Source organism: Balaenoptera borealis (assembly GCF_965194805.1).
Source record: "Balaenoptera borealis genome assembly, contig: HAP1_SCAFFOLD_1279, whole genome shotgun sequence".
In the NCBI taxonomy this organism is placed as follows: Eukaryota; Metazoa; Chordata; class Mammalia; order Artiodactyla; family Balaenopteridae; genus Balaenoptera; species Balaenoptera borealis.
In genome coordinates this window covers 59353-75518 of record NW_028122940.1, presented here as the reverse complement: position 1 = coordinate 75518, position 16166 = coordinate 59353, and the positions used below count along the sequence as shown (strand labels likewise).

The 16166-nt window shown below is 45.1% G+C and overlaps 1 protein-coding gene across 1 annotated transcript in view; it reads right to left on the bottom strand.

Annotated features, from left to right (window-relative positions):
• LOC309621951 (uncharacterized protein) overlaps window positions 1–16166 on the bottom strand; it is a gene marked incomplete at its 5' end in the record, with an annotated part of 132089 nt that overhangs the window by 57904 nt on the left and 58019 nt on the right. The window contains one exon of the mRNA XM_082409217.1: window positions 10297–10434. Within this exon, the coding sequence (XP_082265343.1) occupies window positions 10297–10434 (138 nt within the window). The remainder of the gene's footprint in view (window positions 1–10296; window positions 10435–16166) is intronic.

Below are 16166 nucleotides of genomic sequence, written 5' to 3'. Positions count from 1 at the left end.
TACATGCATCTCTTTTCTCCTGTGCCCTTTCACCTTACCTGCTCCCAATTCTCCACCAACGTCCTCCTCTTTCTCTAATTATTCTCCTCTTCATTTTGCTTGGCCTTGCCCCCAAGCATGCAAGACAGAGAGTCCTAGAGGTCCAAGATTCTAGAGTGGCTGTTTGCAAGGCGGAGGAGATTACAGTAACTGCCACACTGTATATACTTCTGTGCAAAGAAAAAGGGACAGTGTTCAGAATGTCTCTCACATATAACAAGAGCTGGAGATGGCAGGATACCTGTGTGGCCCAAGGAACTAGAGCTAGCAAATTATGGGCCAAACAATTGCAACCAAAGGCTGGAAGAGGAAAGGTCTGCAACCAGCTCTGTCTCCTAGCTCTCTGGTATTTGCTGCCAACGGGCAGAGTCTATTTCGTGAAGCATCAAGCACTGAAAAGAAGACTCCTGCTGCTGGAAGTTGACAGGAAGTAACGTCCAATGCAAGATCAAGGCTTGTCCTCGAAGCAATGCCCATAATGGAAGAAAAAAAAAAAAGAGAAAGCGGAAGAGAAATGTTAAGTCGCAAGTCCAACCTGGCCCCCAGCCTAGCCCAGCCCAAGGAAGGTAGGAGTCAAGGAGAAGAAACTAAAAGAGAAGAGCCTTGGACCACAACATTCTCCACAAGGTACACTCAACAAACTTCACCCTACTCTTGAACCAAGTTACAAAGAGAGCTTCTTAATCCCTACTTTGGCTCCTTAAAAGCTGCTATCAGTTCACTCATTAGACACATATGATTTCAGAACAACTGTAATAGTTCAAACTAGATGGCTCTTTCCTTCCTAAGGATTATTAATTAAAGAAGATCTATATAGCTCTAAGTATATGATACATAAAATAGAATACTCTGTAGAATATAAGTAACTCTTAGTTCAGTGTATTAATGAACGTCTGTAAGAAATGTTGCAATGATTTCCCTAATGGAAGAGCCTGGGGGAGGTAAATCTGTCTTCTAGGATTTCCTCCCCAGAGCTCAGAAACTCAGGTGTTGTTTTAGCTCTCCTACACTCTCTTCACCCAAGCCCGCCTTCCTGTTGGGGATCGGACCTCCCTATTGGCTCTCTCATACCTTTCAACTGCCTGCTTTGTGACATCACTCTCCTACCAAACCTACTACCACTTGGTAGAGTCTTGGGGTTTCCGTGGAGCTGTTTGGACCAGTAACCAGTGACCTCTGTACTGGACACGTGCGCCGTTCAGCTGCAGCCACTCGGACATCCTCTAGTGTTGTCTCCTCATCCCTGGTACCTGCAGTGGATGCTTCCTCTTCTCTGACCATGTCAGGTAAGAAAAGAAACTTTGGAAAGTTTTGCGTTCGATTTCTTTTGCCCCTAAATTGAGTAGGAGATTCAAAATAGCATGGAATAATGAGGGAAAGTATTGAACTACACGTCTGGAGACCTAATTTCACTTTTGACTTTGACGTTTACTATCTGTGTGACTTTGGACAAATCACTGGCTGTCTCACAAAGCCTGTTGCTTTCCTTAACTGTTACGTTAGGATACCACGTTGGGTTGATCACTCTGATCCCCTTCTTTTCCAGTATTGAGCCTTAAAGGGTACCCATGTAGAAAACGAAATCAGACACTTCTCAAGAGTGTTTCAACAGAAACATAGAAAAGTCAGGGGACATAGAAAACTAGCAATATATACCAAGATGTTTCATCTCTAATGGTCTCCCTCCACTAGGATTTCGACTAGTTGAAAAGAGAGAATAGGGAGAGAGGATGGAGAGTACTGGGCTCTACAGGGAGGCACAGAGTCGAGCGTAAGGAAGTTTAGGATGGTTTTCATTAGCACAGGCCAACAGGCACCAAGAGATGGGAGAAAATGTAAGAATGAAGAGGGAAAGCATAGAGGAGCTCTCAAGAAAAACGGAGTTTGCAATGGAATGCTGATGGGAACCAAAGATTTTCAATTAAAGCAGAAACAGCACAGAGGGAAACCTGCTCAGAGCAGGGCAAAACCAAGTTGATGGTAGCAAACCCTTACATTAACAGACTAAGAAGGAAAGTAAGGCCAGAACAGGGGATCACCAGGAAAGGCAGCTTATCAGAAAAGTCATACTCCGTTTTCTTTCTTTTATTGCCTCTCTGAATACAGTTGGCCACTTGACAGTTTTGAATATAAACATTTTAGAAATACGTTTTAGAAATGATGCCTCCTATAAACAAGCAACCACAGTGGTTATCTAGGGGGCTGCTTTTCAGTGTTTTATTCTTTCTAATTTTTAAACTAGGTAGACATTTCACCAATTCAACATTTTAAGTGATATCTTCTAAATTGAATCAGAAGGACTATTTTCCTTGGTGTGATATGTAGGTTCTAAGGCAAGGCTGCTTTTCATTTTTACAGTTATTTCCTTCCTAACACAGAGAGCACATTGATCAACAGCCATCGTTCGCTTGTAGATCTTAGCTACCGAAGAAGAAGAAGAAGAAGAAGAAAAAGTCAAGCCCCACATCTCTAATTCCCCCCACTTAGGGAATTCCCTGGCGGTCCAGTGCTTAGGACTCGGTGCTTTCACGGCCAGGGCCACGCGGCGCGGCCAAAGAAACAAAACAAACAAACATCCACATTTATCGAAAACCATATTGTGGAGTCCTGTGGATTTTCTTACATTTGAAAATCTTTTTTAATTGGATTCTAGGCATGATGGTTTTTTGAGGTTTTGGGATGCCATCTTCTTGGATGCTGAAGATGATTCTAATCTAAGTTCTAGGATAAATCCAAAAACCTTCCTGATACATTTTAAGCTTCCTTTCTGCTTATTATATAAGCTATATTCATTGAAATATATATTTCTCCTAGGCTTAATACCTCTTACTTGCTGGGTAAAAATATGAAGGAGCACAATAATGAAACTCTTTTACACTTATTATTTTGCTGTCTGCTTCGTACCGGTTTTCATTGAAATACTTGTCTATATGTGTTGTGGCTACCTATACATGCACATTTATTGCATTCTGTTGCTTGTTATGCATTTTTTACTGACATACCTTCTCTGTCTGTATGCATTGGCTAGGAATTCATTCACCTCTATCACCTCCATCGTGTCTTCTGGTTAATAGTATTCACTAAAATAGAGTGGGCAAAATTCACTTTCATAATATTGCATGGATAGTACAGAATGCCATTTGTTAGTAAATTCATTAGGCTTCGATACTTGCCACATACCCCAGTTTTCATTAATATCTATGGATTTCTTTTTCGTTAACGTAATATGCTTGTCATGATTTTTCTTTGTCTTTCTAGAACTTATTGTATCTTCCTCCATATAAATCATACGCAATAGATCAGCTTATTCATCTATTAATTATTACTGCTATTATTATTGGTGGTGGTGTTATAACCACTTTACAGGTGAGGAATCTGAAGTAATCAGATAACTCTTCCCTTTCCAAAAGCACTTAAGAAATCCACTTTCGGGTAATCATTTTGAGGTAGGATGAGAAACCAGGCTTGAAGAGGGCAAAAATGACTCTTTCAATTCACCAGTTGGACTGAGCTGTACGTCACCTCTAGGTAATAGCGTGGGAACTGCACAAGCAAAGGGAGACACTGAAGACGACAATGGTAACAGCCGTACTGTTTTCTAATGGACAAAAAAAATGCCTATATTATAAGTTCTATTTCTCCTGCTTTCTGGCAGTATCATGCTCAGAGTGGAGTCCTGGCAAGGAAGTCAGGATACTTAGGTTCTGAAACCTGGTAATGATACTAACATAATGAGAGAACTTGAACAAGTCAACCCGACCTCTCTGAGCCTCAGTTTCCTTACTCACGAAATGAGACTGAGAACATCGAAGTTCTCTAAGGGCCTCCTAGTTCTAAAATGCTTCCAGTCTAGGAAATAGCATAGAAGTCAATACGAGTGCAGGCTGAAGGGAAAGACAGGGCAGGGAGAAGGTTGCTTCCAGCCTAGAGAACAATCTCTGAACCACACCACTTGGCTCTTCTGCCCGTCTGTGCCCAAGATGGGAGCACAGGCAGTTAATAGAGAAGAGTGGAAAACTGCTCAGTCCTTACAGCCATCATTAACTGTCTGATTTTGGGTTTCTCAGGAAGTAGTGATAGTAGAGGTGTCCTGATAGCAAGAACCTTCAGATGATGCCGTTCCTCAAACGTAGTGAGAATTTCTCAACCTCCCTGAGTTTTTCATGACCCTCTTGTTCTTACAGAAAATTTCCAACATCCATCTCTACTTGGAACTCTAAATTCTCTGCAGCATTCTCCTCCTGTGGTGAGCAATGCAACTTCCCTAACACGAAGTGTCTGCAACTTCTCCAGAGTCTCTGCCCCTGCCGTCAGTTCGGCATCGGCTACTGGTACCCCTTTCCAGACACTCATGGGTAGTGCCTACCTTTACCAACATTCTAGCACGACTATGTTATCTGGAGTTACTGACCACAGCCAGATCTCCACTTCAGCTGCTTCCTATCCAGGTGTTCTTGAGTGGGACATCACAGCAAGCACTGAAAAGAATTCTTCTTCACTCGGAGACTTTACTCTGGCACTCACTGACCGCCACACAGCTGCCTCCTCCATGTTTCTGGCAGCCCAGTATGATAAAACTTCAGACGCCAAGAACATGGTCCCTCTACATCCATCGCTTTCTGCCAGCCTTGCTCAGGGAACACCATCTCAGATTCCAAATCAGGGGCAGAGCCGCCTGTCACTTCCCTGCCAGGACGGAAGCCAGGTATATTACTATAACCAAGGCACACTGGGGTCTTTACTGTATGGAGAACTTGGCTCCTGCCCGCAATCCTACGGCTCGGCGTCATACACAGGAAGTCGGGCCTCTGGGCAACCAGAAATGGGAATGGGACTGAAGGAGATTCAGCCCACAAATATCCGACCACCAGCTTCCACCTCTGCAGTCTGCCACCCTGTGTCTGCTCAACGCATCACAGAAACAAGTTTTCAAGGTGAGTATAACAAACGCCAGAGAAAGTTGAAGAATGAGGTCGGCATTCAAAAATGGGGTCAAATCGACAGCTGGGAAGGGGTGTAGAGGCAGGTAGAATTTAGATCCTGAGCCTTTAATAACCACTACCTTCGCTCAGTGCCCTCTGTTTTTAGACTCTATATGAGAACACCTAGGGCTTCCCTGGTGGCGCCGTGGTTAAGAATCCGCCTGCCAATGCAATGCGGGGGACACGGGTTCGAGCCCTGGTCTGCGAAGATCCCACATGCCGTGCAGCAACTAAGCGCATGTGCCACAACGACGGAGCCTGCATTCTAGAGCCCGTGAGCCTCAACTACCGAAGCCCACGTGCCTACAGCCCATGCTCCGCAACAAGAGAAGCCACCGCGATGAGAAGCCCGCACACCGCAACCGAGAGTAGCCCCCGCTAGCCGCCAACTAGAGAAAGCCCGTGCACAGCAATGAGAGACCCAGTGCAGCCAAAAAAATAAATACGTAGAATAAATAAGTTCAAACAGTAAATAAATACATAAACATAAATTACAAAAAAAAGAACACCTAATGCAGGTGGGAAGGTGGGAGGGCCACTGTAGAGGTCATCTATGCTACATGTACAAGAACGCCGAGAGCACACCAATCGGTACCACACTTTTCACTGCTGTAGCCGATCGTTCCCCCTGTACTGCCACACTGTAGCACTCCCTTCCCTCATCTACTGCTATAGTCTCTTCGGAAGGTGTTTCAGAACTCTTGTTATGTGAGTGCCAGTTGAACTGTCCTCACTTCCTTCATTTATACCAGGATTGAAGACCTTGTGGTCCGAGATCCTGTCCAGAGAGCAAGCAGGCTAAGACTCTGTCTTTGTTGATGTATTTCATCAGCAAGGGCTCTACCCCCTCTCCTAGTTCATGGTGTGACGTGTTCTTGGCCTCTCGGGAAAGTGGGGAGAATGGAAAGGACCCTATATGAGAATGCTAGGCTTTGTAAAACATTTCAGGTTTTTAAAAATAAGACTCATTTTGTATTGGACTTATAACAGTCCTATGAAATACAAAGCGAGCCGAGAATCAGCGACAGGAAAGGCTCACCAGTAAGAATTACAACAGTCACCGCTTACCTCGTAGCATAGGGCACTGTCCATGATCCTTAAGAAGAGTTAGTAGAAATGCCTTGCCCATCTTGCCCCTGAACCCCTTGAAAGGTACACGACTGCTGTGTTGGTGTTTAGGGGGAGCATCTCACTTACCAGGGACTGACTTCTCCCTTGATCCCTTTGTAGGGATGGAGACCTCCCCCCTGGTGATGAAAAATTCCCTGGGATTGCAACCTCCAAGCCAGACGTTTTGTGTGACACAAAGTCAAGAACTCCCCAAGTCCTGCAGTAGCAGAAACAGCCACATACTTGAGAGTAACCCACCATCTGAACTTGGGGACATTTCAGTGACAGCTCCAGTCCAGAGTGCCAGGCGTCTCCTGGCCCTGCCTCCAGCTCCAAGCCAGGGACAAATAGAGAGTAAGCACGTGGATGATATCAAAACCAAGCTTTCAAAGCCTCTGGATGCCTACCAGATCCCAACAGAGAACCAAGATCCTCCACTACTCCCTTTAGGAATCCCTGATATTCACCAGCCGCTGGCCTGCACCGATCCCCTCAGCCAAGAGGAGCAGCCTGGTTCTGAAAATGCTGATCTGGGAGAGAACAGCCGGAGTCGTCAGGACCTAGGGACACTTGAAAATGGGATTGAACCTAGCAGTGGTCTTGCAGACATTACTACACTGGCGGAGGATATTCACCTTCCCCAGCTCTTTAATCCTTTGAAAGATCTTGATCAATCCCAAGGTCCCAACGTGATCAAAGCTAAAGACACCAGAGCCATTAAGGTGAATCAGGTGCAGGAAAAGCCAAGTGTCATAAAGGTTCCCTCTGATCAACCCAGGAAGAACAAACAGAAAGCCTCTGAGCCTATCAGTGGCGCTCCCAAGGCCAAAATCCAGCCAAAGAATCCAGAGTGCCCGTTAGGGGGAGAAGTGGTTACATGCCACGCTGCAGTCAGTGACAGGGCTCCTGTGAACACGGCCAAGCACTCTCAAGGCAAACCTCAGAAAGCTGCATCCAGAAAGATCAGCAAAACTAAGAGCCACGGGCAGGAAAAGACCAAAAGGACCAGAGGGAGAAACAAGGCTGAGGAGAACAAGCAGTCAGGGAACAAAGTCAAGGCAGAAGAGAAGCCAGCAATCCCCCACACGAAGCGAAAGGAACACCAAACTGAGCTTCTCCAACAGAGCTTTCAAAAGCCTCGAACCTCCCTTGGCGTGCGCATGCTGGAGTCTGTGAAGGTTCTTCATGCGCTGGGGAAGAAGAATGAGACGAAAACTGGGCTCTCTTCCTGTCGGCTCTTGGGAAAGTCAAGCAACCCCAAAGACCCCCAGCCACCCCCAGCTATCCAGCCATGGCGGCATACCCCACGTGAGGGGAAGGGTCCTGAGAAAACGCAAGTCCAAGCCCAGAAACCAGACAGCAGTGCTGAAACAGAGTGTCCGTCTCCAGCCCAGTATGAGCGGCCTCCTCCTGGGAAGGTCAAGTTGATACCTCTGCCTTTTTCTGCCTGGGACAAGCCTCAAGCTCGACCCGCTCCTCGGAGGCCACAGTCTCTGGCCTCACATCGGCCTGCTGGGGCTTACCGTGCCCAGCCTGGTTCTACTGACTCAGCTCAACCTGCTGCAGCCAATTCATCCCAGCCAGCTCCTGCCTCTTTGCCAGGCCCCGCCAAACCAGCTCAGCCAACTGTGACCAACCCAACCCAACCGGCTTGGCCCAACCATACCCAGCCTCGTGTCCCTCAGTCTGCTGCTCCTAGGCCTGCACCCTCCAAAACTTCATCTGGCGCTCCTCTCCAGCGGGAGCCTGTTCCCCCTGCTGTGAATAAGCGCCAGTCCCCACCCAAGCTCCAAACCCAATTTCTACTCCAAGACTTCAGCAAGCAACGAGTTCCATGGAGGGAACCCAACGTGCCTGAGCCAGTCATGTCAAAGCCCATCGAACAAGAGCAGAGGCCAGAGCGAGAGGCCATGAAGAGGCGGGCTCAACAACAACGGGAGAATGCTGCCAGATACACCTCTTCGGGCAAGCTGCAATTTTTCACCGAGAGGGAAAACGAAATGGAAATTGCCGACTACTACGGATACGTCAAGTGAGAGCTGCTAGGATTCTTGGTGCCACCTTGGCTACCAGCTGTTCTTCCATACACAGGTAAGACAGGTATAGAACTGAATAAGTAAATGGAATACAATTAATAGACGAGTAACAAACCTTTCGAATTTTCAGATGCTGCTAACTGGGGCGTGAGAAAGGAAGGACTGAAAGTTGGATGGGAGAATGAAGGAAAGGGGTAAAAACTGAGCAAAGAGGAAGGAACTTGGCCCAGGGCTAGGAAGGCCAAAAGAGACGTATGGATTTAGGAAAGGAAGCAGGAGCGAGGATGAAATGGCAGAAGTAAAAAGCAGGGTCAGAGGTCTGGGTTGAAAGAACACAATTGGAGTAGAGTTGAAGGTGACAGAAGATGAGTCTAGGTTTACTAGGAGAAATAGAAAAAGTCTCTCGGGGACGCTGGCCTTAAGTCTCACAACCACCAGATAGGTATTTCAGAAAACAAGAGGTTCAGGACACATCTCTGAAAGGTCTGAGTTGCCTTATTCAGGTGTGACTGTAGTGGGGGAATAGGGAAATCTACCAGAGAAGTGGCTAGGGCTCAGAGTTATCCTAGGGGCAGCTGACGACAGGGGCAGAGCCAAGGGAACTGCTGGATCAGGAGGCCCACGAACAAAGCAGGGGCATAGCCGCCTGTCACTTCCCTGCCAGGAAGGAAGCCAGGTATATTACTATAACCAAGGCACACTGGGGTCTTTACTGTATGGAGAACTTGGCTCCTGCCCGCAATCCTACGGCTCGGCGTCACACACAGGAAGTAGGGCCTCTGGGCAACCAGAAATGGGAATGGGACTGAAGGAGATTCAGCCCACAAATATCCGACCACCAGCTTCCACCTCTGCAATCTGCCACCCTGTGTCTGCTCAACGCATCACAGAAACAAGTTTTCAAGGTGAGTATACAGACGGCAGAGAAAAGTTGAACAATGAGGTCAGCATTCAAAAATGGGGTCAAATCGACAGCTGGGAAGGGGTGTAGAGACAGGTAGAATTTAGATCCTGAGCCTTTAATAACCACTACCTTCTCTCAGTGCTCTCTGTTTTTAGACTCTATATGAGAACACCTAGGGCTTCCCTGGTGGCGCCTGCCAATGCAGGGGACACGGGTTCGAGCCCTGGTCTGCGAAGATCCCACATGCCGTGCAGCAACTAAGCGCATGTGCCACAACGACGGAGCCTGCATTCTAGAGCCCGTGAGCCTCAACTACCGAAGCCCACGTGCCTACAGCCCATGCTCCGCAACAAGAGAAGCCACCGCGATGAGATGCCCGCACACCGCAACCGAGAGTAGCCCCCGCTAGCCGCCAACTAGAGAAAGCCCGTGCACAGCAATGAGAGACCCAGTGCAGCCAAAAAAATAAATACGTAGAATAAATAAGTTCAAACAGTAAATAAATACATAAACATAAATTACAAAAAAAAAGAACACCTAATGCAGGTGGGAAGGTGGGAGGGCCACTGTAGAGGTCATCTATGCTACATGTACAAGAACCCCGAGAGCACACCAATCGGTACCACACTTTTCACTGCTGTAGCCGATCATTCCCCCTGTACTGCCACACTGTAGCACTCCCTTCCCTCATCTACTGCTATAGTCTCTTTGGAAGGTGTTTCCGAACTCTTGTTATCAGAGTGCCAGTTGAACTGTCCTCACTTCCTTCATTTATACCAGGATTGAAGACCTTGTGGTCCGAGATCCTGTCCAGAGAGCAAGCAGGCTAAGGCTCTGTCTTTGTTGATGTATTTCATCAGAAAGGGCTCTACCCCCTCTCCTAGTTCATGGTGTGAAGTGTTCTTGGCCTCTCGGGAAAGTGGGGAGAATGGAAAGGACCCTATATGAGAATGCTAGGCTCTGTAAAACATTTCAGGTTTTTAAAAATAAGACTCATTTTGTATTGGACTGACAACAGTCCTATGAAATACAAAGAAGGCCGAGAATCAGTGACAGGAAAGGATCACCAGTAAGAACTACAGCAGTCACCGCTTACCTCGTAGCATAGGGCACTGTCCGTGATCCTTAAGAAGAGTTAGTAGAAATGCCTTGCCCATCTTGCCCCTGAACCCCTTGAAAGGTACACGACTGCTGTGTTGGTGTTTAGGGGGAGCATCTCACTTACCAGGGACTGACTTCTCCCTTGATTCCTCTGTAGTGATGGAGACTTCCCCGCTGATGAAAAATTCCCTGGGATTGCAACCTCCAAGCCAGACAGCTTTCCTATGGAATGACAGAGAACTTGTCAAGGTGAAACACCAGTCTGCGGGAGAAAGGGAAGAAGAGAATGATGGAAATCGTTTCTGGGAAACTATTTTTACATTATGTGTTGTTTGTTCCCGGTAAATAAACTGAAATCTTCTTAACAGTACAACAAAATCTAAACCACTAAAGCCAACAATACAGGAGTATAACGTTCGACAAAAATTTCTTTGGCTGCGCAGCATGTGGGATCTTAGCTCCCCAACCAGGGATTGAACCCACGCCTGCTGCATTGGAAGCGCAGAGTCTTCACCACGGGACCACCGGGGAAGTCCCAGGACTATCACTTTTAAAGGAGAAGGTACAAACCCCTCGGTTCTATGAACTGGAGATTTTTAGTAAGAAGTCAATATATTTGTTGTTAGGCACATTTTATGTTAGGCTGTCTCCCTGCACAGGATGCAGGCGCCTTGAGAATGGAAGTCATATCCCTCTATAGTACGTCCCTCTTCTTTCTGCTTTGCAGTTTGCTGCTCCACTTGTTCAACCCCACCTAGTAATAACCTATACTTCCCTTGTTCCTGTTTTCCCATCTGGAAAACAGACAAAAGGCAACCAAACAACGCAAAGGTCTCAACAAATAAGGGATATCCAAAACCAGAGATGGCCAGAACTTCTGTACCCCTGATGAAATAGTCCTCATAAAAAACCTGATAATCAAATTCCTTAATGCTAGGAATCACAGTGAAAAATAGTATCTGAACTGACTTCTGTCAGATGAGTGAGAACTAAGGTTAATTCAGTGTATCTGAAGCATAGAAAGTGAGGGCAAAAGTGGCACAAGATGGGGCTAGAGAAGCAGAGAGGATTCTAGACCACGCAGAGTCTTAAAGGCCAACAGTGTGTTTTCTATTCTCAAAACAATGTTTGTGAGCGATGTTTATGAGCAACGTTCCAACTTGCTTTGAAGGTTTCTTGTGTGAAGAGTGGATTGGAAGGAAACAAGATATATGGACACCAGTTAGGACCTAATCGCAACAGACAGGCAAGTTCAGTATTAGGAAGTTGAGGAAGAGCTGGCTGACAGATTCCAAAGAAATTCAGGAGATGAACTGAAGCGGGCTTAATGGGGTAGGAGATGGAGGAAAGGAAGGTCTTAGGGAATTCAAGGGTTTACTGCACACATGAGCAAAGTCTCAAAATTAATCATTTGAACGTACAGAGGCGGATCTCCCAAATGACACCGGTTAGGAAGCAACGGTACGCCCTTTAGAATTCCTAGAGACAACACAAATCAACTGTTTCGATGGAAAATTCGGCGGGACTCTTGATTTCCATGGGAATACAGAGAAAAGAGACACTGATCTGGCTTGCAGGTATATTTAGGAAGTTGTTAGCCGGACATCACCTACTAGTATCATGTAAGTAGGCCGTCCGAAGTAGGAAGCTTAGGGGAAAAACCTGGAGGAAAACTTAAAAGCTTAAGCCACACCTCTACACTACACCACCTTTCACAATTTCTTCTCAGATAAGCATCATCCCCATCAGTGAAGAAACTCGTTCGTACCTCATAATAGGAAAAACAGGCCTAAAGATTCAATGTGTGTCTTGGGAGGTCCCATCTATGCGATATCTTCCTGGGACCAGAAAAGGCCCCAGGAAGATCCATCTCTGCACCCCTGAAAGCTTACCACCAAGGAAAATGACTAGGTCCATAGATTTCCTCCCTCAAACCAGCTTACCTCACACATAGATCATTAGCAACTCCGCCCTTACTCACATTATCACAGTCACAAGAGTGGTTAGGGAGAAAAGCACTAACCAGGGGAACTAAAACAGAGGCAATCCAGGCCAAGCTGGGCTGGTGGCAGATATCTTGCTCCTTACGCTCGGGTGCATAATGCGACTCACCACAGTGCCTTTTTCACAGACCCTTTTGAACGTTTCTCCACAGAATCCAACAGCTCAAGTTAGTTCATGACGCTTCAAGGTCAACAATCGTCAAGAGAAAAACATGCAATATGTCTTACAATGTTGGATTCCTTACAAACAGGACAAGGAGATAACCATGTAGACAAAACCAGAGCATTTGAAAACATCTGTATTCTACAAACACACCAGTGAATGCTATAAATAAGGTACTATGACATAAAACAAAATGAAAACTAGATGTGAGACTGTTCTCTTCAGTGTACAGACTTCATGGCAGTTGCTGCACACTATCTAGCTACTTAGATCTTTAACTCTCTGTTCTGTTAATACCAAATGAGGCCCAAGTGTGTCAACCTGTTTCCCACAGAAACCAAAAAGTCTACATGCATCTCTTTTCTCCTGTGCCCTTTCACCTTACCTGCTCCCAATTCTCCACCAACGTCCTCCTCTTTCTCTAATTATTCTCCTCTTCATTTTGCTTGGCCTTGCCCCCAAGCATGCAAGACAGAGAGTCCTAGAGGTCCAAGATTCTAGAGTGGCTGTTTGCAAGGCGGAGGAGATTACAGTAACTGCCACACTGTATATACTTCTGTGCAAAGAAAAAGGGACAGTGTTCAGAATGTCTCTCACATATAACAAGAGCTGGAGATGGCAGGATACCTGTGTGGCCCAAGGAACTAGAGCTAGCAAATTATGGGCCAAACAATTGCAACCAAAGGCTGGAAGAGGAAAGGTCTGCAACCAGCTCTGTCTCCTAGCTCTCTGGTATTTGCTGCCAACGGGCAGAGTCTATTTCGTGAAGCATCAAGCACTGAAAAGAAGACTCCTGCTGCTGGAAGGTGACAGGAAGTAACGTCCAATGCAAGATCAAGGCTTGTCCTCGAAGCAATGCCCATAATGGAAGAAAAAAAAAAAAGAGAAAGCGGAAGAGAAATGTTAAGTCGCAAGTCCAACCTGGCCCCCAGCCTAGCCCAGCCCAAGGAAGGTAGGAGTCAAGGAGAAGAAACTAAAAGAGAAGAGCCTTGGACCACAACATTCTCCACAAGGTACACTCAACAAACTTCACCCTACTCTTGAACCAAGTTACAAAAAGAGCTTCTTAATCCCTACTTTGGCTCCTTAAAAGCTGCTATCAGTTCACTCATTAGACACATATGATTTCAGAACAACTGTAATAGTTCAAACTAGATGGCTCTTTCCTTCCTAAGGATTATTAATTAAAGAAGATCTATATAGCTCTAAGTATATGATACATAAAATAGAATACTCTGTAGAATATAAGTAACTCTTAGTTCAGTGTATTAATGAACGTCTGTAAGAAATGTGGCAATGATTTCCCTAATGGAAGAGCCTGGGGGAGGTAAATCTGTCTTCTAGGATTTCCTCCCCAGAGCTCAGAAACTCAGGTGTTGTTTTAGCTCTCCTACACTCTCTTCACCCAAGCCCGCCTTCCTGTTGGGGATCGGACCTCCCTATTGGCTCTCTCATACCTTTCAACTGCCTGCTTTGTGACATCACTCTCCTACCAAACCTACTACCACTTGGTAGAGTCTTGGGGTTTCCGTGGAGCTGTTTGGACCAGTAACCAGTGACCTCTGTACTGGACACGTGCGCCGTTCAGCTGCAGCCACTCGGACATCCTCTAGTGTTGTCTCCTCATCCCTGGTACCTGCAGTGGATGCTTCCTCTTCTCTGACCATGTCAGGTAAGAAAAGAAACTTTGGAAAGTTTTGCGTTCGATTTCTTTTGCCCCTAAATTGAGTAGGAGATTCAAAATAGCATGGAATAATGAGGGAAAGTATTGAACTACACGTCTGGAGACCTAATTTCAGTTTTGACTTTGACGTTTACTATCTGTGTGACTTTGGACAAATCACTGGCTGTCTCACAAAGCCTGTTGCTTTCCTTAACTGTTACGTTAGGATACCACGTTGGGTTGATCACTCTGATCCCCTTCTTTTCCAGTATTGAGCCTTAAAGGGTACCCATGTAGAAAACGAAATCAGACACTTCTCAAGAGTGTTTCAACAGAAACATAGAAAAGTCAGGGGACATAGAAAACTAGCAATATATACCAAGATGTTTCATCTCTAATGGTCTCCCTCCACTAGGATTTCGACTAGTTGAAAAGAGAGAATAGGGAGAGAGGATGGAGAGTACTGGGCTCTACAGGGAGGCACAGAGTCGAGCGTAAGGAAGTTTAGGATGGTTTTCATTAGCACAGGCCAACAGGCACCAAGAGATGGGAGAAAATGTAAGAATGAAGAGGGAAAGCATAGAGGAGCTCTCAAGAAAAACGGAGTTTGCAATGGAATGCTGATGGGAACCAAAGATTTTCAATTAAAGCAGAAACAGCACAGAGGGAAACCTGCTCAGAGCAGGGCAAAACCAAGTTGATGGTAGCAAACCCTTACATTAACAGACTAAGAAGGAAAGTAAGGCCAGAACAGGGGATCACCAGGAAAGGCAGCTTATCAGAAAAGTCATACTCCGTTTTCTTTCTTTTATTGCCTCTCTGAATACAGTTGGCCACTTGACAGTTTTGAATATAAACATTTTAGAAATACGTTTTAGAAATGATGCCTCCTATAAACAAGCAACCACAGTGGTTATCTAGGGGGCTGCTTTTCAGTGTTTTATTCTTTCTAATTTTTAAACTAGGTAGACATTTCACCAATTCAACATTTTAAGTGATATCTTCTAAATTGAATCAGAAGGACTATTTTCCTTGGTGTGATATGTAGGTTCTAAGGCAAGGCTGCTTTTCATTTTTACAGTTATTTCCTTCCTAACACAGAGAGCACATTGATCAACAGCCATCGTTCGCTTGTAGATCTTAGCTACCGAAGAAGAAGAAGAAGAAGAAGAAAAAGTCAAGCCCCACATCTCTAATTCCCCCCACTTAGGGAATTCCCTGGCGGTCCAGTGCTTAGGACTCGGTGCTTTCACGGCCAGGGCCACGCGGCGCGGCCAAAGAAACAAAACAAACAAACATCCACGTTTATCGAAAACCATATTGTGGAGTCCTGTGGATTTTCTTACATTTGAAAATCTTTTTTAATTGGATTCTAGGCATGATGGTTTTTTGAGGTTTTGGGATGCCATCTTCTTGGATGCTGAAGATGATTCTAATCTAAGTTCTAGGATAAATCCAAAAACCTTCCTGATACATTTTAAGCTTCCTTTCTGCTTATTATATAAGCTATATTCATTGAAATATATATTTCTCCTAGGCTTAATACCTCTTACTTGCTGGGTAAAAATATGAAGGAGCACAATAATGAAACTCTTTTACACTTATTATTTTGCTGTCTGCTTCGTACCGGTTTTCATTGAAATACTTGTCTATATGTGTTGTGGCTACCTATACATGCACATTTATTGCATTCTGTTGCTTGTTATGCATTTTTTACTGACATACCTTCTCTGTCTGTATGCATTGGCTAGGAATTCATTCACCTCTATCACCTCCATCGTGTCTTCTGGTTAATAGTATTCACTAAAATAGAGTGGGCAAAATTCACTTTCATAATATTGCATGGATAGTACAGAATGCCATTTGTTAGTAAATTCATTAGGCTTCGATACTTGCCACATACCTCAGTTTTCATTAATATCTATGGATTTCTTTTTCGTTAACGTAATATGCTTGTCATGATTTTTCTTTGTCTTTCTAGAACTTATTGTATCTTCCTCCATATAAATCATACGCAATAGATCAGCTTATTCATCTATTAATTATTACTGCTATTATTATTGGTGGTGGTGTTATAACCACTTTATAGGTGAGGAATCTGAAGTAATCAGATAACTTTTCCCTTTCCAAAAGCACTTAAGAAATCCACTTTCGGGTAATCATTT